Genomic DNA, 26,152 nt, shown 5'->3' on the forward strand with positions numbered 1-26,152 from the left:
AAGGACCAAGACAGTGTAGGGGAATGTTGTGGATTTTATAAGCACCTCATGGAACCGCAGTGGAAATCCCAAACCTATGCAGCATTGGAGAAGTGTTTGAGAGGCATGTTAGAGGATTCTGATAATGCTGGTGAAAGCATCCTTAGGTTTGGGACCGTGAGTAGCCATCTGGTTAGGCAGCACAATAGATGAAGAGCCCAGAAAGCTGGGATGGGTTGAAGATAGGGTAATATATGGTATTAGCGTTCCATGAAGGATTGAGTGTCGAGGCATCAAGTGTGCTTTGACAGAATTAGTTTCTGAGTACAGAGTTCTGAGCACTAACAACAAAGGCTGGCAACCGTATATATCTTAAAAAATGTAATGTTTTGTTCTCTGCCCTGATGCAGAAAAAGGAGCTCTTTAACTGCTCCGTAAAGCTTCAACTATTTTTTAAATTACATTTACTCTTTGTATCTAAAATGACATAAAAAATAAAAGAGAGATATTCCTTATTAGACACAGGATAAAGGCTTGCTTTTGTCATAGGAGGTACAGTGCTTTGTCAGCAGTTCCATTTAAATGAACAGCAGCTCCTGAACAGCATTAGGGATTTTGAGAATAATCCTAAGAATGAGGCCAAAGATTTAAACCAATGTGTACATGAGAGGAAAAAAATCTACTGGTCAATGCAGCCTCTCCATGCAATTGTGGTGTCTTGTGCATCATGACACATACACTCTGCAGCCTAGCCAATCCAGGAAGCCAGATAATCTCCCAGGAGAGATTAAAGACCCAAATCAATTAGAGGGAAAAACAATTCTAAAAAAATATTTTCTGCCCCTTTGTGGTGACTAATACTAGTCCAGAAGTCCACTCTGGCTCTGATTGATGTTAGGCAGTATGTAGTTCTTGTAAGAGGTGATCTCTGCCACAACCAAAATGTGCAATCATTTTGTACAGCACAACTGAATGTGAATCATCAGCTTCAGTTAAATCAGACGAGCTGCGCTGTTATCTGTGGCACCACTCGAATTTAATGCTGTGTAAAATGAATAAGAGGCTCCCAGTGATTATGATTAAAAAGGCAATGCCCTCACCTAAGGCTCTTGCTGTTGCTTCAATGGAGCAGTCTTGCAGGATTATAGATACTCCCAATGAATCAGAGCTGCAACTCCTTTCTACATAAAATATCAGTGCTGCTGAAGGCAGCTATTAACCAGTCACTTAATTATCAATAAAGAATTAATTGGTATTAAGGATTTATTTGTGCTGCCTGGTTTAGTCTTATGACTGTGGTCCAGGTAAATTTGGGTGTGTTTCTCCACTATTTTTCCAGGAGAAAGTTGTTCTTGATACCATCTTGGTATAGTTTGCTAAATTAAAGGCATTCTATATGAATGCGTATTGTCATTGTTTTTCATATTCTACAATGACAATCTGGGTTCCCATAAAGTGGGTGTCAGTGAGATACTAGTTGGTGACGTGTGCAGGGTACTACTCAAAACCTCTGTTTTCCAGTTTCTCCCCTTTTTGCCTGAACATACGAAATAGGTGCAGAAGTAGGCGTTTTGGCCCCTCAAGCCAGTTCCACCATTCAATAAGATCATGGCTGATCTGTTTGTATTTTGAATTCCAATTCCCATCTATCCCAATACCCTTTGATTCCCTTGCCTAACAAGAATCTATCTACCTCCATCTTAAAAATATTCAATGACCCTGCCTCTACTACCTCTTGAGGCAGAGAGTTCCAGAGTCGCACAACCCTCTGAGAGAAAGAGATGCTCCTGACCTCTGTCCTAAAAGGGCAACCCCTAATTCTAAAACAGTGCCTCCTAGTTCTAGACTCACCCATAAGAGCAAACATCCTTTCCCCATGGACTTTGTCAAGACCATTAAGGACCTTATATACTTGACTCAAGGCATCCCTCACTTTTCTAAACTCCAGTGGAAACAAGCCGAGTCTGTCCAAACTTTCCTCATAAGACAGCCCGCTCATTCAAGGGCATCAATCCAGTAAACCTCCTTTGAATTGCTTCCAATGCATTTACATCCTTCCTTAAATAAGGAGACCAAAGCTGCAAACACTATTCAAAATGTGGCCTCACCAATGCCCTGTATAACTAAAGCATAACATCCTTACTTTTATGTTCAATTCCTTTTGTAATAAAGCATGGCATTCCATTAGCTGCCTTAATTAGTTGCTGTACCTGCATTCTAACTTTTTGTGACTCATGCACTAGAACGCATTGATCCTTCTGCACCTCGGAATTCTGCAGTTGTTCTCCATTTAAGTCTGCTTTTTTATTCTTCCTGCAAAAGTGAACAACTTCACAGTTTTCCATGTTATATTCCATTTGTCAGATTTTTGCCCATCCACTCAACCTATCTATTTTTGTCTGCAAGCTCCTTATGTCTTCTTCACAACACACTTTCCTACCTACCTTGGTATCATCTGCAAATTTAGCGACCATGCCTTCACTCCATTCGCCTAAATCATTGACATAAATTATAAAAAGTTGAGGCCTCAGCACAGACCCCTGTGGGATTCCACTCATTACCTCCTACCAATCAGGAAAAAGACCCATTTATGCAAACTCTCTGCTTTCTGCCAGCCTGCCAATCTTCTTTCCATGCTAATACATTACTCCCTACACCATGAGCTTTTATTTTCTGTAATAACCTTTGATGTGGCACCTTACCAAATGCTTTCTGGATATCCAAGTGCAGTACGTGTACAGGCTCCCCTTTAGCCACAGCGCATGTTATTCCTTCAAAGCACTCCAATAAATTTGTTAAACATGATTTCCCTTTCACATGTTCCTGATTACATTGAGTTTTTCTAAGTGCCCAGCTATAACCTCCTTAATGATTGATTCCATATAGATAAGATACAGCCTCATTGTAAAGAGTTACAGCCCTAATTCATTGAGCAGCACTGATTCCCAATGGAAGATGAAGTGTAGATCAAATTGAAAGAGATGACAATAGCTGGCATAAGAAAGTATGTTTCTTAAAAACAGCCCAGGCAAAAAGAGAGGTACAGACAATAGCACATCGAAGCACAGCAGGATGAAGCCCCAGCATAATGCAAAAGCAGTGCTAACCTTAAGAAAAATTTGAGTTGCAATTCAAAATTCCCATTTATGATTTTCAAGACATCCATCACTAAGCCATCAGGAGAAAATCTTGGGTATTCCTGCATCAGCATGATTCAGGTGAAGGCACCATCAAGTGCCATAATGTGTTATAAAGACCAGTAGGCCCAAGTTCTATCTGTGGTCTGTCCTGAGTTAACTGATCGGCCAAACAAAAGTAGGGGGTGTTACAATTGGCTAGGATAGGGAGGAATAAAAAAATCAACCAATGTTTCTCTTTGATGGCTATCCAGCGACACCTGTTGGAAAGTGCACATGCCTGGACTTTGAAGATGGACAGAATTGTGATTAGCTGTGATAGCTCCACAGTTGAACAATTTCTTGTCACTTGCTGTCCAGACTTTCACATGAGGAATTAGTGAGTTGCTGGAACAATCACACCTCAGTAAGCGTCAATGCCTTCAAGACAGTACAAGAAAAAAAATTGAAAACGTAGCTGGTGAATTTTTCTTTCTCATGCAACATTTTTGTTCCTCAGTGATTGTGTCTCAGATAAAATGATGCCTGTCATTCCTTAAATTCATGCAAACCTGACTCATCCTTAACTGGCATTTAACCTTTCTGTTCTTGCACATTTTATGTGTGACACATTCATGATTTATGACTTATGCAGATCTAAGATTTAATATATAGGAGTGCAGCTGTAGGGTAGCACAGGTAGTACTGTGCATCATTGGCTGTATATTCACAGCGTATGCCACTTTTATCTACAGAAAATGCTAGCAATACACAACAGGTTGATCAGCACCCTGAAATAAAAAGGACAGGCTAATATTTTACATGCAGACCTTTTGTCTGAAAGGTTCTGATGATGCCTTTCCACTCAAAACATTTAAGTGTAGATGTAATAAAGAAAAGCTAATGTGATGAATTGTAAGAAGGTCCAGAGTGTCAGAATAACATCATTTGTGATGTGCATGTGACAGTAATGCTGTCTCTCCTTCTGTTCTAGTCTTTCAGATCATTGCCAGTATAACCTTGGTTAGTATAAGCATCAACATTTACATTAAACATTTCCTGATATATACAGCTCGAGGTGCTTTACATAGGTTCAAGGCCCTCTTTGTCCAATAGCGGGAGGCCTTAACTTTTCCCACTAAGCCTTTGTGGCAGCTGCCTCAGACTTCAGTGCTTCTCTCAGCTTGTGCTATATGTGCCAGTCTGGAACACTTGGTTGTGGTCAGCTCCTTGCACTGGAAGACCAACAAGTTCCAGGCAGAGCAAAGAGCATCTTTCATCGAATTGATGGCCTTTCAGCAAAAAGTTGTTGTTTGTTTCAGTGAGCATCCCTGGAAACAGTCTGTAGAGCACAGAATCTTGTGGTACAGAGCAGCTCAGGATGAATTCCAACAAAAACTACTGCATCTTTTTCCAGATGTTCTTTGAAAATGCACATTCCAGAAGGCGATGTCTGACAGTCTCTTCCCCACCGCAGCTGCCTTGAGAGCCACGTGCATTGCCACTGAGTTGTCAGGTCAGTGTGAAGGATCTGTCGAGGAGGGCCTTCTCACATTAGCTAAGCTATGTCATGGTGCTTGTTTGAAAGTTTTGCCGATGAGGTATTCTGCTAAGAGACTTTACCAGTCTGCTCAGAGGACCATTCACCACCTCCCTTTTCCACAGGACTGAAGGATGTTATATGCAGACCACTGCCTGATTGTCTTGTGCAAAACATGTTTTTCTATTTTTTTTGGTGGGAAGAATGGAATGGCACATTCCGATTGTATGGAGAATTCTGCGACAATATGGACAGACCCATCCTTCTCAACATCAGGGGTAGATTGAGCCTCAGCACATAGTGACACTTGGTGTGTGGACCAAGGGTCTATGCACAGCTTTATGCAGCCACACACACAGGTGGCTACCAGGATGAGGACAACAGGGGCCATAATTTTTCCCCCTTTTATCTGGAGATTTGTACATCGTGTCCCTGTGAACATGGTCCACTTTTCATTTCCAGGTAAAGTGGACGATGTAGGAGCAGGGTCTGGGCCAAGCCTGCAGCATGTGTGACAACATCAAGAAGACCTTTGCACCTTATAACCAAGTTCTTGCCTGCAATCGAGAGAGCACGTCACTCCCACATTCCCACTTTCTGCTTTACTTTAGCTATCCACTCCTCCCAGTTCTTGGTGCAAGCTCTGATTCCTCCAAACTATATTTTCAGCACCTTCAGGTAATCTGATCTGACACTGAAGAGGACAAATGATCAGTAGCCCCTGTTCTCAAAGGACCTGGGTTCAATTTTGCTGCAGTTTACCCTTGTCTTAAAGCCAGTTTGAACTGGTTACAGATGATCATTAATCTGCAGATCAGTGCAGGAGATGGCAAAGTCGTCCATGTATAAGGAGACCTTGACCTTAGCCACTCCACTGTCTGGGCTAATCTCCGCAGTTATGACCATATCCTTCCTGATGGTTGGGATGCAAAAGATTCAATATAAAACACAAACAAGAGGAAGGAGGACAGACTTGCCTAACCCCAGCTTTGATTAGAAACTTTTCCAATACCCATCCATTGATTAAAATTATATGACTGATGTGTGGAGCAGGTGGATCAATTTTGGATTCATTCCCAAACTTAATTTTTGAGAACACGTCCATCATGTACATGTATGATACTTTATCAAGGCTTTCTCCTGATCCAAGATGATTAAGCAATGTCCACCCTCCTGTCCGTTATGTAGGTAATCGTATCCATGAGTAGCATGAGGCTTTCAGCTATGGCACAGGTCTAATCTTGGTGATTCACCAGCTTCAGAGCAACCTTGACCCAAATAGCAGTAGCCTTCAACAGAGTTTTGAAGTCAATGCTAAGCAGTGAAATTGGCTGCCAGTTTCTGATCTCTTCCTTCTCTTCCTTTTGTTTCTAGGCAAGGGTGATGATGCCTCTCCTTATGGATTCTGGCATGTTGCTGGCCAGACCATTCTCTCATACACGTCCAGCAGGTCCAGGCCGATCCAATCCCACAGACTCAAACTCAGCTGGTAAAACATCACTTCTGTGAGTTTTACTCATCCCAAAGAACCTGGCAGCTTTTGTAAGTTCATCAAGTGTTAAGGTTTATCCAGGCTTTTACACTTGCTGCAATCTAAAACCTCTGAGATAGAGGACTGGGCCATGTCTGTAGACTTCACATTGGCATAAGAATATTTGTTAATCGTTAGTATGCCTGGCTGTAAGATGTTACCGAAGTATTTTCTTCCTTCAGGCATCTAATCACAAAGTTCACTCTGTACCTGCTGGATAAAGAGCATGAGCACATCTCATCCCGCTCCAAGAAGCGGACTCTACTGGAAGATGATATTGAAGAGCTCTGAGGCACATAGGGAGGCCTACTGGTTTTTCATCTCTTGGAGTTCCTCCCTGACATCAACCTCCATTGAATCAAACAGGAACAGATTCTACATTATTTTCTGGAGTCAGGACATTTCCTCCTGTCTCCCTCTCTCACACTCTGAATGCCATTCAGGATGAAGAACCTCTTGATGTTCACCTTGATTTCTTCCCGCAAGTGTGTCGGGCGCACAGAAGGGCTTAATGTTTCTGCAACTTTTTAAGTCCCTTTTTAGTTCTTCATGATTTTTGGAGTCAGCAGTTTCACATTCAGCTTCCATATCCCCTGCCAAGCTCTGGTTTTCATGTGGATGACAATTCACCTGTAGGAGGCAGCAGTTAGAGAAGAACACAGGCATGACAGGAAGTCTATCCTGAAATGGATGGATCTGGCTGAACCCAACCAGGAGCATCTAAGCAATGCTCCGTCTGCAGGGTTCTTGAAGATGTTGAGCAGCTTGGTGTCTTTTACCATTTCTATGAGGAGTCTGGACATTGTGTCCAGTTCTCTGTCGGTTCTGCCAGATCATTCAGCTGCATCAATGATGCAGTTGAAGTCACTGGCCAGGATGATCGGCCTAACCACTGCCAGCAGCAGTGGGAACTGCTGGAAGACAGCTTGCTCTTAAGATACAGGGCACTTACATTGATTAGCCGGAGCAGGGCATTTTTGTGCTGTACATCTGCTTTGAAAACGTGAGTACCCACCACCTCTTTTGCTTCAGCGATGGTGAAGTTGCATCCCCACAGTAAAATATCCAGACTGCAGGAGCATAAATTGTTGTGTCTTGACCAGATCAATGACCTGTGGGACCATCATCGCAATTACTACCATTAGGTTAGAGTTAGCAGTCTTACGGACTCAAAACTGCCATATGTGCTGAGTTTTTCCAGCATTCTGTTTTTATTTCCGATTTCCAGCATCCGCAGTATTTTGCTTTCACATGTAGCAAACTCTATTAGATCATAATGCAGATGAGATAGATTCAGTATATTTTCCTGCCCCTTTATACTTCCATGTAGCTCAACCAATCCTCAGATGACAGCAGCCATACTTCACTCAGGAAGTAGCTACATGAACAGTAAAGTGAAGGTTGGAATCCCTGAGTAGTTTACGTTATGCCCTTGAACCATCAAGTGTACAACAAGGGTGGAGAATGCCACAGATTTTGAGTAACAAAGTGTTTGCTGATCTCTTCCTTAATTGAGATGATTAAAGTCTGAGGTTGTGGCTGGCATCAGCTCGGTGAGAATCTGGGATGCCTTAAAATTTTGAATGACTAAAGCCCTTTATCTGTGTACTTTCCATTTTGCCTGACCCACTACTGCTATCTCCCCCAGTCCTAAATCCCAGTGCACATGCTCCTCTTTTCAATTCTATTCTCTTCTTTCACTAGACTCTATTGCCAGTGGCAGAGCCTCAACAACTGTGTTCTGGTTTCTGGGAGCCTGCATCTTGCTACTTTTCTACTTATTTTCAAAGGCCTCTCAGAAGCCTACCTCTTCAAACAGACTTTTGTCCCCTCTAAAAAGATCTCCCCGTTCAACACCCTTGGATCTTAAAAGACACCGTGAGTCATTTCTCACAAGATAGGCCTTGTGCAAGTGTAGATTTTTGATGGTTTCTCCACTTCTTTCATAAAGGCATTGACTTCTCGGGGGTACAATTCCATGGCTGCTGGCAACCTTTCAATGTCTCCCTTGAGTGGCTGCGTTTCCTGTAGAAGCCTAAATAGCATTGACAGAATATTCAATGGGTGATACACCAGACACCATCCTGCTTTCATTTGATATCCACTTATTAGCATTTTCCCACTGAGTCTCTATACAATGATCAGGAATGGGAACTGTGGCTGAATTCCTTTGTTCACTGATCCAAGGGCACTCACTCATCTAAGATTAGCTGACTCAATGCAGATTTGACACCTTCTGGCCAGTGTGATTCAGTATCGCACTGGGTAATGGCTTTACTCACCAAAGCTTTAGAAAGTTTTTAATGGTTTTACCACTCTTATTGGAACATTCTTCCTGTTCACAATAATTTGCACATAGTTAAAAGCAAAATACTGCGGATGCTGGAAATCTGAAACAAAAACAAAAATACCTGGAAAAACTCAGCAGGTCTGACAGCATCTGCGGAGGGGGATACAGTTGACGTTTTGAGTCCATATGACTCTTCATCAGAACTAAGGAAATAGAGAAATGAGATGAAATATAAGCTGGTAGAGTGGGGTGGGACAGGTAGAGCTGGATAGGGGGCCAGTGATAGCTAGAGGCAAAGAAGAGATTGCCAAAGATGTCATAGACAAAAGGACAAAGGGTGTTGATGTTGGTGATATTATCTAAGGAAGGTGCTAATGGGGACATTAAGGGTAGCAAGCAGGACAAGCTAGTGGCAGATGGCCCTGGTGGGGGTGGGGTGGGGGGAAGGGATTGAAATAGGCTAAAAGGTGGAGATCTAAGGAATGTGCTAATGGGGACATTGCACGTAGTGCTGGTTATTGAATGTCAATCATTCTCTTGCACTTTTGATGACAAGGTATTATAAGATCAAAGAGATTGGAATCCAGACCAGCTGAGTTACTTTAACCCAGCATAATACGTTTCCTACAATTAGCTTAATAATGTGATGTTGATTTTAACCTGAAATACCTGAGTTTCCTCTCTGAACCCAAGTTACTTGCTTTCTCACAATGAATAATGACTTGGCACCTGTAAAGCTGAGGGTGGAATGTAAACTGAGTGACAATAAAATAGTTGAGAGTGCAACCGTGGGAAAAGGTACAGCTCAAAAAAAGCCCAAAGGCAGCACACTCAATGTTACACATTGAAAAGTCTTAGTATTAGGCTGGTCCTACTAATCTCTGACAATGGAGCTTCTCAGTTATATTCAGCTACTTGAGGGAATATTGGAAAAGTAATGTCGGCATCAGGAAGTGGAAGGTGCAGTTTGTTGAACTGAGTGTGACCAAGGTCATTCACTATGTAACACACATCCAGGCATCTCTAGGTCAACCAACCAGTCCAACTATTGAGAGAACTCTTCCAGGGCTGATTGTGTTGGGAATAGGTTGAAAGGAAAGAAGTGTCCCTAGAGCATCCTTCTTGATGTTTCAGATTCCAAACTCTAAGTTCCAGTGTAATGACAGAAAGAGACTGGAGCCACAAGTATTCAACCTGCAACATGGCCTCAAAATCTGGGAAACTGAAACTCTTGGCTAACTGACAGCTGTTGCGGCTGATTGATTGCAATGCACATCACACAAGCGTTCATGGCCTTGGGGCAAATCTGCCCTCTCTGACTATTGTAGCTTCTCTTAATCTTGGCATACCAACTCCCTGAATCACCTTTTTTTTAAAAAAATCCTCTTTTGTTTGTCAATTTTCTTCTCTATCTTAAAGGCAGTAGGGGTTTTTAAGTGACCGGGTTTTCTCAATCCTGTTTATACTTCATTGTACTGCTGATGGAGTGCTGCACTGCTGATAACTGAGCCACATCTGCCCTTTTAGGTCAGTGTGTGCTTCCCATGCCACTATTCGTGGAAGAGCAGGAAATTTTCCCAGTGTCCTGGTCAACATTTATCTCCCACTTAAAGATTATCTGGATATTTCTCTTTTGATGTTTGTGGGCCCTTACATTCTATATAATTTGCGTATAGTATGGCAAGAAATAGGCCATTCAATCCAAATGGTCCATGCTGATGTTTATGATCCCCATGACCTTCCTCCCACACCTATTCATCTAAACCTACCAAGATAATCTACTTTTCTTTCCTCCCTCATATGTTTTATCTAATTTTTTCTTAATAATCTATGCTACTGACCTCAACTACTCCTTGTGGCAGCAAGTTCCACATTATAACCATTCTCTCGGTAAAGGGTTTTCACCTGAATTCCCAATAGGATTTATTATTGACAATGATATATTTATGGCCCCTCATTCTGGTCTCCCCTGCAGGTGGAAACATCTCTATGCCTACCTATCAAACTCTTTCATAACCTTAAAAACCTGTATCAGGTCACCCCTCACTCTTTTCTAGGGAAAAGAACCCACTCATTTGTTCAATCTTTTCTGATGGGTACAGTAAACTTTGTGTTATTCAGCACTCTACCAACCAGAATTTCTGATGTTCCCCTAATAAAATTGTTACTTTACCAACCAGAAGCAACTACGAAGCTATCCAAAACCTAGACCTGTATACGTCATTGTTTTTACTTTAATTTATGTTTTAATGTATTATTAATGATTTAGAAGTTAAAAAGCATGCTGGTATTTACTTCCTGAGTAGTTGCATATTAGTTCATGCTACAAGTATTGCTTTGTATTCCATTGGTAAATGAAACTCTTGGTTAACCAGCATTTTTGACTAACCGGCACCACCCATTCCCCACACATACTGGATAATAAAGATTTTACAGTATATGTAATCTTTCAGTTCTGGTTTAGTTCTAATAAACCTTTTTTGCCCCTTCTATATCCTTTTTATATATATAATTTAGAGATTAGAATTGCTCACAATATTCCAAATATGGTCTAATCAAGGTTCTATTCAAATTTAGCATAACTTTTCTGCTTTTCAATTCTACCCCTTTAGAAATGCTTTGTTTAGTTTTATTTTGGCCTTATTAACCTGCATCACTACTTTTAACGATTTGTGTATCCATGCTCCAAATCACTCTGCTTCCCTACCCGATTTAGACTCTTTATTTCCCAAGGAGTATGTGGCTTCCCTATTTTCTCAACCAAAATGCAGCGCCTCACATTGATCTATATTGAATTAGTCAATTACATACCTGTTCTGCAAGTTTATTGATGCCTTCCTGTATTTTGTTGCGGTCTTCGTCTGAGCTAACTGCACCTTTCTCCCCACCTCTTTCCCCCCGCCAAACCTGGTGTCATCCGCAAATTTTTGATAGCAGTACTTAGCATTTTGGGAAAGCCCCGGTGCATTTGTAAACTGGCTGCAGAATTTCCCTACCTTACAACAGTGACTGCACTTCAAAGTAAATAATTGACTGTGAAGCACTTTGGGCATCTTTAGGTCTTGAAAGGTACTTTTTAAAAACACATTCTTTCTTTATGGAGAAATCTCTGGGTGACACTCTATCATCTTACAGTGGGCTTTAGGTGCTGGTTTCTGCAGAAGTGCTTAGCTCTACTGTGTAATCCAGAGATAAACTGTCTCAACATACTTTGGCAGAACAGGAGGTCTTCAGACAAAAATAAATTTACTGAGCGACATTTTCATGCTCTATTACACTGTCTCTTTACTGCAAATCCAAAAGCATTTTTTTGCAATCACTACTTGGTGAATCATAGGCCTGCTATTAGTTGTACTGCTAACACCCATCGTTCCATACTGGGTTAGGCTCTAAGGCACTCTCCATTACCTCACTCAAGTGAATCTTCTTTGGATGTGAGGCTAAATGATGAGGATCAGAAAGGTACTGAAACATGGGGTCATCAGCCAAAGCTGTCCCATTCTCACTGGACATGCATACAGCTCATTTTAAGTAGTTAAAAGCAGAACCCCAGCATCGTTTCTTCCCTTTAACACAAAGCATTCTTGCCAATCAAGAAGCAGACTCCCATCAACATATGGGGAGACACATTCCTTCAACGTCCTTTAGAAGCATTTCTGGAGGTGAAGAAGATCTCTCTGCTCAGATCACCTTCTGCTGGAGCTTCTGCTTTCATTTGTCCATCAAATGCCATCAACAGAATTCTAGTCTCAGTTGCCATAGATTAAAGAATCTTCCAAAGTCTGACACAGTGGTGCAGTATAATCTGCCGTGGTTAGGGTTAAAGCACAATGTTGGCTCGGTATAAAGAGATCTTTACATTCATCCAACTGATGCTGTACCTTGCCTAGGAGCAGAATACTCAACCTCTGACCTGTTCTTGTAGCCACGGTATTTATGTGGTTAACAATATTCCTTTTAAAATTTAGCATTGTGCGAGATCAGTTTTTTTCAGTCTGTGGTCCCTTTAATTTTTATGCGTGGCCATGCATGCAATTTTTAAAATTAATTATGAGATGTAGACATTTCTGGCAATACTAGAATTTATTACCCATCCCTAACTGTCTCTGAGAAGGTGGTGGTGAGCCATTGCCTTAAACCACTGCCATCTGTGTAGTGTTGGTATACCCACAGTGCGGCTAGGAAGGGAGTTCCAGATTTTGATCTAGCGACAATGAAGGAATAGTGATATAGTTCCACATCAGCATGGCTTGTGACTTGGAGGGGAACTTGCAGTTGGTGGTGTTCCTATGTGCCTGCTACCCTTGTTTCTTCATAGTCAAAAAAATTAGAGCCAGACCTTTTGGAGTGAAATTAGTAGACATGTCTTCATACAAAGAGTAGTAGAAATTTAGAACTCTTCTAACAAAAATGGCAGTTAGGGCTTGAACAATTGCTAATTTTAATTCTGAGATTGGTAGATTTTTTTATCCAAAGTTATTAAGGGATATGAGGCAAAAGTGGGAAAAAGGAGTTAGATCGCAGATCAGTCATGATCTTTTTGAATGGCGGAACAGGCTCTTGGGGCTAAATGGCCAATTCCTATTCGTATGTGCCAATGTTCGATGCCTTAGTTGTGGAACATAGCAGTAGGAGTAGGCCATTCAACCCTTTGAGGTGCTCCGTCATTCAGTAAGATCATGGCTGATCTGGTTGTGTCTCAACTCCACTTTGCTGCCTGCCTCCCATAACCCTAGACTCCCTTGTCTATCAAAAATCTGCTTAACAGAGCTTTGAATAAATTGAATGACCCAGCCTCCCCTGCTTTCTGGGGAAGAGAATTCTATATGCTAATGACTAATGAAGGTCATAATGTGCTGTGAAGTGGCATGCTACCATGTCTGCAGAGCTCCAGCGACAAAGGCAGATGGCAGCCATGATGCGGTCTGCCACTGCCCTGCAGAAGAGAGTAGGTGGTACCTTAAAGGGCCAGCAGCCTCATTGAACACAAAAGAGGTAAAATGCAAGGTAAACCATACTATCGGGTGCAAGATTTCCCAGCTTCCAAAAGTTTCAACCCATTAAAAAAATGCTCACTTTAAACCTGACAGCTGTGCACCAAACTGTTCGGGTTTGGCAATTTCAGCTTTGAAAACTGTGTTCTTGCCCTCTCCAGCCTGTTACCAAGCTGTGCAAGGAGCTTAATGGGCCGTTACTTGAAGGCAAGCAGATTAGCCGTTCTCCCCCTCCCTGCCCTGCCATTGAAGATTGCTTGACCTTCCAGAAGCAATGGTATCCAGTGCCACCCTCTGGGAATGTGATTTTCAAATTGCGCCCACACCCCTTCCCGACCCCATCAGCAATTGAAAATTCCGGCCCATGAGTGTAATGAGAGGGTGCTGTCCCCACGCCCAACAAAACCCTGGCAAAACTGCCTTACATCATCATGGTAGTAGTTGCATTCTATTCAAAGGTTTCTATCAAAAGAAAAAGCAGTTTGACATTTTTGGGTTCATCTGAACTGAAGGTTACATCATTATCTGACCGGGTTAGTGTACCTGTTTCATTCATAAACAGGAAGGTGGCTTTATCACAATCTTTTCAAACCACATCCTTCCTCTTTTGTTTAACAATGAGCCCTGATTCCAGATGGGCAAACAAAAGCAGGACAGGTTTGTGCATGTCAGTTGCAGACACAGGACACTGTTTGCTTTTCCAATTTCAGCACTTGCAGTTTTTTTTTATATTCAGGCCACTGCTGAGGGGTCACTGCTGGCCAATGTGGGTCATGACCATTTTTAAAATACTAATTTTCTCCCTCCATTTCTTAAAGGCACCAACTTATTCTGGGGTAGTGTTCTTTAAGGACTAACAGTGAACTGATAGCTCTGACAAGTGACCATTCTTAATGTGTCAGTGCAGACAATAAATTGTCAGTAACACATATAATTCTGGGGCAGCCTTACAGCTGAACCTAATCAATGCCAACACTACAGTTTCCAGAGGACAGTCACTGGAAAACAGTTAGACATTGAAATTCTTCCTGATTTCCAGCTGTTAACCGAGGAATATCAAGGTTGATTGTATCGTTGCCTATAATGAAATCAGCTAATTCAGCACAACCTGTGCTTGAAAGCAGGAATCTTCTAACCTGTATGGCTCAGTACCACAGCAGTGGTGTGCTGGTCTAGAGAGAGCTGGGTTGCGATGCAGTATTCGCATGTTGTGTAAGGGCATGGCCCAGCATCTGGAGGTCATTCCACATACCTGTCCTGCTCTTGTTTGCCTGGAATCTGAACTCTCTGACACCAAACAAAAGAATGAAGTGGTTTGAATGAGAGAGGAAGTAACCTCCCTATTTGTGATTGAAGCAAGTGGACTGACTATCATCAGTTGATGACTGAGTCACAGAAATGCCCGGCCTGACATTGTTGAGTTAGTGAATGCAGAGAAAGGTAAATATCAGCTCTACATACTGTATAGTCATTGTCTCACAAGCTCTGTGTGCTGCCAACTTCACAAACATTTCCTCGGTGTACTTCCACATACAACTCTGTGTACAGTTCCATATACAACATTGAAATCATAGTGATTAGCGTGAGCACTCATGCTTCGGTACATATCTGCATCCTTTGACATGGTCTAGGACATGTATTGTATGATGGAACTATAACCAAACTCATCCTTACTGATTCACTGTTAGGAATTAAAACTGTTCACAAATCCTGATAGTCCAGTGAGTAAAATGTAGCCTGATGTGGCACAGAGCAATAAAGACCATTAGGTTGGAGGTTCAAACAGCTGCAAATCACTAATATAAAATAAAAACAGAAAGTGTTGAAAATACACAGCAGATCTGTCTGCATCTGTGGAGAGAGAAACAGGGTTAACTTTTTGAGTTGAATATGATTCTTCTTCAGAACTGAAAGAAGGTAGAAATGTGATGAGTTTTATGCTGTTAAAAGGGGGACAGGCAGAAAGAACAAAAGGAAAGGAATGTGATAGGGTAGAGTGTGGGAGAGATTAAATGACAAAAATATAATGGAACAAAAGGCAAAGGGAGTGGTAATGGTTGTAGCAAAGAAACAAAGCATTTATCCAGAGTGAGTGCGAATGCCAGAATAATGAACAGCTCTGTCTAAAGCAAAAACATGAAGAACAAGATTCAAACCAGCACATGGCAAAAAAAAAATCAAAATGGTGAACAGAGTTCATGGTCTGACATTTTTTAAATCAATTTTGAGTCCAGAAGGCTGTAAAGTACCAAATCAGGTGATGAGGCGCTGTTTCTTGAGCTTGTGTTGAGCTTCACTGGAACACTGCAACAGGCCGAGGACAGAGATGTGGGTATGAGGGCAAGGTGGTGAATTAAAATGGCAAGGATCCAGAAGCTCAGACTCATGCTTGTGGACTGAGCAGAGGTGTCCCCAAAGCGGCCACCCAATCTGCGTTTGCAGTGTAGAGGAGAATTCATTGAGAGTAGTCAATATAGCATACTAAATTGAAAAAAGTACAAGTAAATCACTGCTTCACCTGGAAGGAGTGTTTTGGGCCTTGGATGGTGAGGAGAAAGGAGATAAAAGGCAGGTGTTACACCTCTTGTAATTGCGTGGTTAGGGTTGAGGTGTTAAGAGTGATTAAAGAGAAAAAAAATCAATGATTGGTAGCAATAACTACTGATATTTCTCCTGCGTTTATAACTTAGGAGAATTTTATTTCATTAATCTTGGCTGAATTCATTCCTGGGTCATAGAACCGTACCCCACCTAGTCCCCTATCCCAAGCTATTGCATGCTTTTAAGATTAAATCAACGTCAGTAACTCTCTGATTCTTTTTACTGTTTCCCAGGTTATGCAGGGACTAGTGGTTGGATGGCTGACTCAGCGAATTGCAGAGAGAACCCTACTTTTCTGGTCCATCCTGCTCATTTGTCTGGTGGGTTTGGCCACGGTAAGTTTTGATCTTGTACCCCTGCATTACGCTGGGTGGTGTTCTTCATCTGCCTTGTATTCAAAGTGAATATTTCAAGAAAATAATGAGGGCACATGTCCTTAATGACCCAGTACATAATGTGCCAGATGGTGTATTACTGAGCCACAAAGATTAAGGCGGTTGTGCACACAGGATCTAAGAAGTGTTAGAGAAAATGAAAGGAAAATCACAATTATTTTTAATGCCCTGATAATTTTGCTTCCTAGTTGCTTGCAGAAGTGTCCTGGAGGTTAATTTTCAATTCCTGGAAACTTGGTCAATCTTGGAGTGTTGATAATCCTAAGTGAGAGAGAGGAGGGGAGAAAATTGACAGGAAAACGACAGTTCAAAGAGAAATGTTAAATAAAAGCTTTTGTCCATCACCACAGTAACCCAATGAGCTGTCTCACAAAGCAGCTGTGCTTGTGGATATGAATTTAATAGCAGGATGCAGCTTATAGCTTGAGGCTAGTCCACATCCTCACAATGATGTAAGATAAGGGTCACAGGGTAAATTCAGGGATTCTTCCTGTGGGACATAAAGCATTCGCAGGCTGAGGGGAATGTATTAGGTTTTGTGCAGATAGATAAGATTTCATTGCTTGAAACAGTGAGGGGGTGGGGGGAGGGGTTGCGGCTGGCGAGAGAAACGGATTTAAGAATGTTTATTGCTGTTGGATTCCTTTGAAGTCCTATGAAAATTTTGTTGGTGGATCTGAAGGCCTTTACCAAGTATAAGCAGCAAGGGTTTTGGGAGACTGGAGTTCAAGAAGATCAAATCTCAGTAAAAAGACTTCAGGGTAATTTTCAGAGATGTTATTTACTGATTTTCTCCCAACCCCTTCCTTCTATTCTGGAAACATTAACTGTTGCTCAGCTGCAGTTTGCCAAGTACTTTCTGACATATCTCACGCGAGTAGCCATCTTTTTGTTCATAGGATCTGGGCATCACTGGCAAGGACAGCACTTACTGCCCATCCCCCTAACCATTCTGTGTGACCTTAAACTGTGCTATTGGCAACGTAAAGAACTGTCAGACAATGAGGAGCGCAGCTCCACAATGTGTACATTCAAAACAGAATGTGCTGTCATTACTTTGTCATGTTTTTTTTATGGAAAAGAATGTGTTTATTGACAACAAGCCTTAATTTGGACTTTACATCATTCTACAGAATTATAAAATATCAAATAAACAAAGCAATCATGGAATTTCTGCTGGGTGATGGGAAAGGCAGAAACAGCCTCAACTCCTCTTCTGGAAGATGTTTTCACGGCCCATCCCATTGCCTCTCCCTCAGGCAGCCGCTTGAGCTTTGAGGATTGCAGCTTTCCCTTGGCCAGCCCCCGTTCCCTGGTTCTTACGTCCTTTGCTCCAAGGTTAATAGTTTCCACCTGTTTTCCTTCAGGCACTGATGACAAATATAGTCCAATTCTGCCTCGTTTGCATCCCGATGTGCCTGGGAATCTCTGTTTTCTACCTCACCACGAATAGTATCTTAACCAAAATAGTTCCTCCCACAGACACTGGTAAGTGGACAATACAACACAGTAATTATTAATATATTGCTGCTATTAAACACCCCCCTCAAACCCTCCCGCTCTTTTATGACTTATTATGGAAATACACTGCATAGAGATCTCCTGAGCCATACAGACCAGAAAGTCCCAGGTTCTGTGCTGAATTAGTTGATCAGGGAGATGCAGGGGATGCATTCACTTGCCTCAGACTCTCTTGACATATGGAAGGGAAAAATCACAAGACTTTAACTTTCAAAAGAAAATTAGATATGTACTTGAGAAGAAAAAAATTGCAAAGTTATGGGGCAATAGTGGGACTAATTGGATGGCTGTTTCAAAGATCTAGCACAAGCACAATAGACCAAATGGCCTCATTCTGAGCTTTATGATCTATGATTCTTCTTCACTTCCTTATCCATTGAACCATACTGGACCATGTGCATATGTGGACGATGGGTAAGGTCAGAATTAGATGCGTCTATGAAGTCCTGTCCCTTCCTTCCATAAAACATAGGAGCAGAAGTAGGCTTTTCAGCCCACTGAGTCTGCTCCGCCATTCAATGAGATCATGGCTGATCTGATAATCCTCAACTCCACTTTCCTGCCTTTTCCCCATAACCCTTGATTCCCTTACTGATTAAAAATCTGTCTATCTCAGACTTGAATATACTTAATGAGCCAGCCTCTACAGCCCTCTGTGGTAAAGAGTTCCTTCCCCTGCCCACACACCACCCCCATGTTGTACTAGGTTGCCAAGACTACCTAAGTTCACACATAATGAGCAGGCACATGGGTGTGGTACTGAAAGGCTGCCAGTACCTCTTTCCTTGCAGCTGGAACCCTAGTATCTTCATCACCTCAAGGTGAGATTTTCCTGGCTATCCTTCTTGCTTCAATCTCCAGCGTGTTTAGAACTGCAACCCACATCCTTACCCACACAAGATCGTCCTTCTCCATTACCCTTTCTTCGCCAAGGTCCATTGGCACCCCATACTTTTCAATCCCTTCATGGCTTTGTCCCAGCTTATCCTAATAGCCTCATTCTCACTTCTTAGTTAGAAGGTTGTGGATTCAAGTCCCATTGCAGAGATTTGAGTAAAATCTCTTGGCTGACATTCCATTATAGCACTGAGGGATATTGTTCTGTTGCACATGAAATGTTAAACCAAGGCCAGTTTGTCCTCTTAGATGGACATGAAAGATCCCGTGGCACTATTTCGAAGAAGAGCAGGGGAATTTTTTCCAATGTCCATGCTACTGTTTATCCCTCAACCAGCATCGCTAAAGCAAATTATCTGATGATTATCACGTTGCTGTTTGTGAGACCTTCCTGTGTGTAAAATGGGCTGCTGTGTTCCCAACTATTCTCCAAAAGTGCTTCAGTTAACTGTAAAATGTTTTGGGATATCCTGAGATCATAAAACATGCTACATAAAAGCAAGGCTTTATTTTCTTTTACTTCCTGCGCATCCTGCACTCGTCTAACACCAACCCCTCCTTGCCTTTATTCTTACTTGTCACCCATTAGTAGTTATATCCTGAACCCTGTGCATAGTTTTGGCTTAAAAAAATTTTTCACACCATTCACGTCAATTGTGCCAATTGTATGAGGACAACCCATCTGTTTCTGTTTTCCACTGCTGCCCAAGAGCCATTGTTTTGCCAGCCTTGAGACATTTTCCTGCACATGAAGAATGCGGTAGAAATGCAAGATGCCCTGCTTTCCCTGAGATCTATTATGTCATTCAGTGGGAGCAAAATACATGCAGCCTCAGCCCTAAACAATTGAAGGGAGTTAGGCTTGGCCTGGCTGGGTGACCACAATGAGTTGGGTTATTTGGAGGATTAAGATAGTGAGCTTAAGCGGAGTGATTCAGCAGAAGAACCTGGGCGGGGTCTGCTGACTGGGAGAGTTGGCCAGCATTACTGTATAGGCAACGGGAATGGGGAAATTGGGCTGTAGGGTCTTAGCTAGATTACTATAAGAAAAGCATAAGAGCTGGGGCAACAGGGCTATATTAACTGTCTGGGCTTTTAAGTAGCTGGATGAGATGGCCTGGGAAGTCAGGGCGGGTTATTATATTGGCTAAGTGAGATGGGCTTTGTTATTGTGCTGACTAGGGAAAATGGTCTATAAGGGAGCCAAACTAGGATGCTATGCTGCTAGAGAAGTTGAGCTGAGTGAGGCAGATTGGATTATCCTGGTGCTAGGGAGTCAGGTCATATGAACTAGGTTGGGTTACTGTGTCGGGAGAAAGAATTGGGCTATATGCACCAGGCCTGTTGCTTTGTGCTTGTTTTTCTCTCATTTGTTATTTGATTGTGAATCTCTTTCTCTAGGTGCGATGCTGGGGTTGAATATGTGTGTTCACTCTCTCATTCGCTCGGTGTCTCCCACTATCGGAGGCTTCCTATTTGAATCATATGGATTTTCATCCTTCGGATATATGCAGTTCCTGATCAATTTGCTGGTCTCCCTCTACGTCTTAGGGCACAGTGCCAATTAAAAGTGTCAGAGTGGTATCAACACTGGGAATATTTTAGGGACTAGATTGCCTCCCAGAAGCAATAGTACAAAGGTCAGGTTTCAGATCCAGTTCCCGAGAGCCATTGTTTTGCCAGCCTTGAGACATTTTCCTGCACATGAAGAATGTGGTAGAAATGCAAGATGCCTTGCTTTCCCTGAGATCTATTATGTCATTCAGTGGGAGCAAAATACATGCAGCCTCAGCCCTAAACAATTGAAAGGAGCTAAGCTAGGCCTGGCTGGGTGACCAAAATGAGCTGGGTTATTTGGAGGATTAGGATAGTGAGTTTAAACAGAGTGATTCAGCAGAAGAGCCTGGATAGGTAACTCTACTGACTGGGAGAGTTGGCCAGCATTACTGTATAGGCGACAGGAATGGGGGATGGGGGAATTGGGCTGTAGGGTCTTAGCTAGTTTACTATAAGAAAAGCATAATAGCTGGGGCAACAGGGCTATATTAACTGTCTGGGCTTTTAAGTAGCTGGATGGATTAGGAGAATTCCAATAACAATCTAATTTGTGAATAATTTCACCATTTACCACATAAATAATTCTGGATTAAAGTAAAGTATTCAGTGAGATGGCAGTCTGGTAGCTGAAAACACTGTGCAGCCAATCTCATCCAGCCGTCTGATTTTTTTACCCTGGGAGCAGTAGATTAAAAAAACTATTTCCATTGTTTGGGAAGTCTAGATCTGAGGGGCATAGTCTAAAAGTTAGAGCCAGACCTTTTAGGAATGAAATTAGGAAACACTTCTACATACAAAGGGTAGTGGAAGTTTGAAACCCTCTACCACAAACAGCAATTTATGTTAGATCAATTTTATTTTTAAATCTGAGATTGATAGATTTTTGATAATCAACAATATCAAGGTCGACGAGGCAAAAGCAGCGATATGGAGTTAGATTGCAGATCATCCATAATCTCATTGAATGGCAGAACAAGCTCCAGAGGTTAAATAGTCTACTCCTGTCCTATGTTCCTATATTTTGAGTTGAGAAGATCTCATGTTGGAGAATTATAGAGCTGAATTTTACAGGACCTTTGGGGATGCACTCAGAGTCTGTAAGGGTGGTGAAATGGCATTGGGGGTGTTGTAACACCTTCCCATCACCATGTCATTTTGCCTAAGGTGGCACACCCAGCAGAGTCCAATTTAACCATTTTAGTAGCCAATTAAGTCTTCATTAGTCACTTACTCTCATCCGGTGGAGGGGGTGGGTCCTCTGCCATGTTGGGAGACTGCTAGGTAAACCCTGGAGTCCTCTCACTCAGCAGGCTCAGGGTGAGGGGGGCCCTCCTTTTTAGGCACTATTTGCCCAATAAGAGGTCAAGCAGTGGCAATGGCTGCTCCCCATGGCATTGGTGCCGCTTGCCCTTACTGAACTCCCTCTTTTGCTGAGGTCTAACTGACTGACTGCAGACCCCACTTATCTGGTTGTGAGGGCATGCATGCATCACTGTGTCCTTCTCCTTCAGGTGCAGCCTCAGCAGTGGCCATCACACCTAGTGGCACTGTTGAACTTCCAAAACTCTGCTCCATCTGGGTCCCGCCTTCTACCAAAAATGTGTCACTGTCCCAATTTTGGCCCTGGCAACAGGAGCCCTATTGCCTCTGGAAATTCCTGGCCAATTTTTTAAAAAGTCATTCATGGGATGTGGGCCTTGCTGGCTGGGCCAGCATTTATTGCCCATCCCTAGTTGCTCTTGAGAAGGTGGTAGTGAGCTGCCTTCTTGAATCGCTGCAGTCCATGTGGTGTGGGTATACCCACAGTGCTGTTAGGAAAGGAGTTCCAGGATTTTGACCCAGTGACAGTGAAGGAACAGCGAAATATTTCCAAGTCAGGATGGTGAGTGACTTGGAGGGGAACTACTAGGTGGCGGTGTTCCCATCTATCTGCTGCCCTTGTCCTTCTAGATGTTGGTGGTCATGGGTTTGGAAGGTGTTGTTGAAGGAGACTTGGTGAATTCCTGCAGTGCATCTTGTAGATGGCATACACTGCTGCCACTGTGCAGCAGTGTGGCGGAGGGCGTGAATGTTTGTGAATGTGGTGCCAATCAAGCGGGCTGTTTTGTCCTGAATGGTGTCAAGCTTCTTGAATGTTGTGGGAGCTACACTCATTCAGGCAAGTGAGGAGTATTCCATCACAGTCCTAACTTGTACCTTGTAGATGGTGGAAAGGCTTTGAGGAGTCAGGAGTCATCACATTATTCCTATTTCTGACCTGCCCTTGTAGCCACAGTATTTATATGGCTAACCCAGTTCAGTTTCTTCTCAATGGTAACCCCTAGATTGTTGATAGTGGGATATTCAGTGATGGTAACATTGAACATCAAGGAGCGATGGTTGGATTCTCACTTGTTGGAGATGGACATTGCCTGACACTTGTGTGGTGCAAATGTTACTTCCCACTTGTCAGCCCAAGCCTGGATATTGTCCAGGTCTTGCTGCATTTGGACATGGACTGCTTCAATATCTAAAGAGTCGCAAATGGTGCTGAATCATCAGCAAACATCACCACTGCTGACCTTATCATGGAAGAAAGGTCATTGATGAAGCAGCTGAAGATGCTTGGGCCGAGGACACTGCCCTGAGGATCTCCTGCAGTGATGTCCTGGAGCTAAGATGACTAACTCCAACAACCACAACCATCTTCCTTTGTGCTATGTGTGACTCCAGCCAGCGAATAATTTTCCCCCAGATTCCCATTGTTTTTGCAAGAGCTCCCTGATGCCACATTGTCAAATGCTGCCTTGATGTCAAGGGCAGTCACTCTCACCTCACCTCGGCAGTTCAGCTGTTTGTCCACGTTTGAACCAAGGCTGTAATGAGGTCAGGAGCTGAGTGGCCCTGGCAGAACCCAAACTGGGCATCAGTGAGCAGGTTATTGCTAAGCAACTGCTGCTTGATAGCACTGTTGATGACCCCTTCCTTTACTTTACTGATGATCGAGAATAAACTGATGGGGAGGTAATTGGTTGGGTTGGACCTGCCCTGTATTTTGTGTACAAGATATATCTGGGCAATTTTCCACATAGCTGGGTAGATGCCAGTGTTGTAGCTGTACTGAAACAGCTTGGCTAGGGGCACGGCAAGTTCTGGAGCACAAGACTTCAGTACTATTGCCAGAATATTGTTAGGGCCCATAGCCTTTGCAGTATCCAGTGCCTTCAGCCGTTTCTTGATATCACGTGGAGTGTATCGAATTGGCTGAAGACTGGCATCCATGATGCTGGGGACCTCCAGAGGAGGCCGAGATGGATCATCCACTCAGCACTTCTGGCTGAAGATTGCTTCAGTATTATCTTTCGCACTAATATGCTGAGCTTGTCCATCATTGAGAATGGGAATATTTGTGGAGCCTTCTCCTCTAGTGAGTTGTTCAATTGTCCACCATCAATCACAACTGAATGTGGCAGGACTGCAGAGCTTAGATCTGATCCGTTGGCTGTGGGATCACTTAGCCCTGTCTATCACTTTGTCCTTATACTGTTTGGCATGCAAATAACCCTGTGTTATAGCTTCACCAGCCTCATTTTTTTTTATGCCTGGTGCTGCCCCTGGCTCCTGTACTCTTCATTGAACCAGGGTTGATCCCCTGGCTTGATGGTAATGGTAGAGTGGGGGATATGCCGGGCCATGAGGTTACAGATTGTATTTGAGTACATTGCTGCTGCTGCTGATGGCCCAAAACGCCACATGGATGCCCAGTCTTGAGTTGCTAGATCTGTTTGAAATCTATCACATTTAGCACGGTGGTAGTGCCACACAACACAATGGAGGGTATCCTCAATGTGAAGCCGGGACTTTGTCGCCACAACAACTGTGCGGTGGTCATTATGGACAGATGCATCTGCAGCAGGCAGGTTGGTCAGGGTAAGTCAAGTATGTTTTTCCCCTCTTGTTGGTTCGCTCACAACCTGCCACAAACCCAGTCTAGCAGCTATGTCCTTTAGGACTCGGCCAGCTCAGTCAGTAGTGGTGCTACTGAGCCACTCACAGTGGTGGACATTGAAGTCCCCCACCCTGAGTACATTTTGCACCTTTGCCACCCTCAGTGCTTCCTCCAAGTGGTGTTCAACATGGAGGAGCACTGATTCATCAGTTGAGGGAGGGTGGTAGGTGATAATCAGCATGTTTGACCTGATGCCATGAGACCTTATGGGCCCAGGAGTCGATGCTGAGGACGCCTAGTGCAACTCCCTCCCAACTGTATACTGCTGGGACAGGACATACCCAGGGATGATGGTGATGCTGGGGACCTTATCTGTAAGGTATGATTCCGTAAGGATGACTAGTCTGTGAGACAACTCTCCCAATTTTGGCACTAACCCCCAGATGTTAGTAAGGAGGACTTTGCAGAGTTGATAGGACTGAGATTGTTGTTGTCGTTCCTGGTGCCTAGGTCAATGCCAGATGGTCCATCCGGTTTCATTTCTTTTTTGTGACTTTGTAGCGGTTTGTTAAAACTGAGCAGCTTGGTAGGCTATTTAACACTGTGGGTCTGGAGTCACATGTAGGCCAGACCAGGTAAGGATGACAGATTTCCTTCCCTAAAGGGGCATTAGTGAACTAGATGAGTTTTTTTACAACAGTTGGCAATGGTTTCATGGTCATCATCAGACTTTTAATTCCAGATTTTTATTCAAATTCCACCATCTGCCGTGGTGGGATTTGAACCCAGGTCCCCAGAGCATTACCCTGGGCCTCTGGATCACTAGTCCAGGGACAATACCACCACGCCATCTGGTCTGAGAGTCTAGGACCACAAGAAGAAACAACCTCTCAGCAGCTACCCTGTCAAGCTTCCTAAGAATCTTATATGTTTCAATAAGGTCTCCTTTCATTCTTCTAAAATCCAATGAGTACAGGCCCAAACTACTCAACCTATCCTCATAAGAAAATCCCTCCATCCCCATGATCAGCCTAGTGAACCTTCTCTGGACTGCCTCCAATGCCAGTACATCTTTCCTTAGATAAGGGGACCAAACTGTTCACAGTATTCTGGGTGTGGTCTAAATAGTGCCTTGTATTGTTTTAGCAAGAGTTCCATATTTTTATACTCCATTCCCTCTGAAATAAAGGCTAACATTCCATTTGCCTTACCTATTACCTGCTGAACTTGTATGCTAGCTTTTTGGGATACATGCATGAGGACTCCCAAATCCCTTTGTTCTGCAGCTTTCTTCAGTCTTTCTCCATTTAAATAATATTCAGCTCCTCTATTCTTGTGCCAAAGTGCATAACCTCACACTTTCCCACATTATATTCCACCTGCTACATTTTTGCCCACTCACTTAGCCTGTCCATATCCCTCTGTAGACTCTTTGTGTCATCCTCACCACTTGCCTTCCCACCTATTTTTGTATCATCTGCAAACTTGGCGATAGTACATTCATTTCCCCCATTCAAGTCATTAATATATATTGTAAATAATTGTGGCCCCAGCACTGATCCCTGTGACACGCCATTAGTTACAGGTTGCCATCTTGAACATGCCCCCCCTTATCCCAACTCTCTCTCTTCGATTAGTTAGCCAGTCCATGCTAATCCATGCTAATATACTATCCCCAACACATGGGCTCTTATCTTATTAAATAGCCTCATGTGTGGTACCTTATCGAACGCCTTTTGGAAATACAAATATATTACATCTGCTGGTTCCCCTTTATCTATCCTACTTGTTACCTCTTCAAAG

At 42.9% G+C, this 26,152-nt stretch overlaps 1 protein-coding gene across 7 annotated transcripts in view; it reads left to right on the plus strand.

The window, feature by feature from the left end:
• slc22a18 (solute carrier family 22 member 18) overlaps positions 1-26,152 on the plus strand; it is a 132,871-nt gene that overhangs the window by 76,507 nt on the left and 30,212 nt on the right. For 5 of the 7 annotated variants that reach the window (XM_041197370.1, XM_041197371.1, XM_041197373.1 and 2 more), the window contains 3 exons: positions 16,285-16,386; positions 17,814-17,934; positions 20,266-22,168. In XM_041197370.1, coding sequence (XP_041053304.1) covers positions 16,285-16,386; positions 17,814-17,934; positions 20,266-20,432 — 390 coding nt within the window. In that variant the 3' untranslated portion in view covers positions 20,433-22,168. Of the gene's footprint in view, positions 1-16,284; positions 16,387-17,813; positions 17,935-20,265; positions 22,169-26,152 lie in introns of those variants that run through there. The other 2 variants (XM_041197376.1, XM_041197372.1) reach the window with 1 other exon arrangement.

Source organism: Carcharodon carcharias, chromosome 10 (assembly GCF_017639515.1).
Source record: "Carcharodon carcharias isolate sCarCar2 chromosome 10, sCarCar2.pri, whole genome shotgun sequence".
Lineage (NCBI taxonomy): Eukaryota > Metazoa > Chordata > Chondrichthyes > Lamniformes > Lamnidae > Carcharodon > Carcharodon carcharias.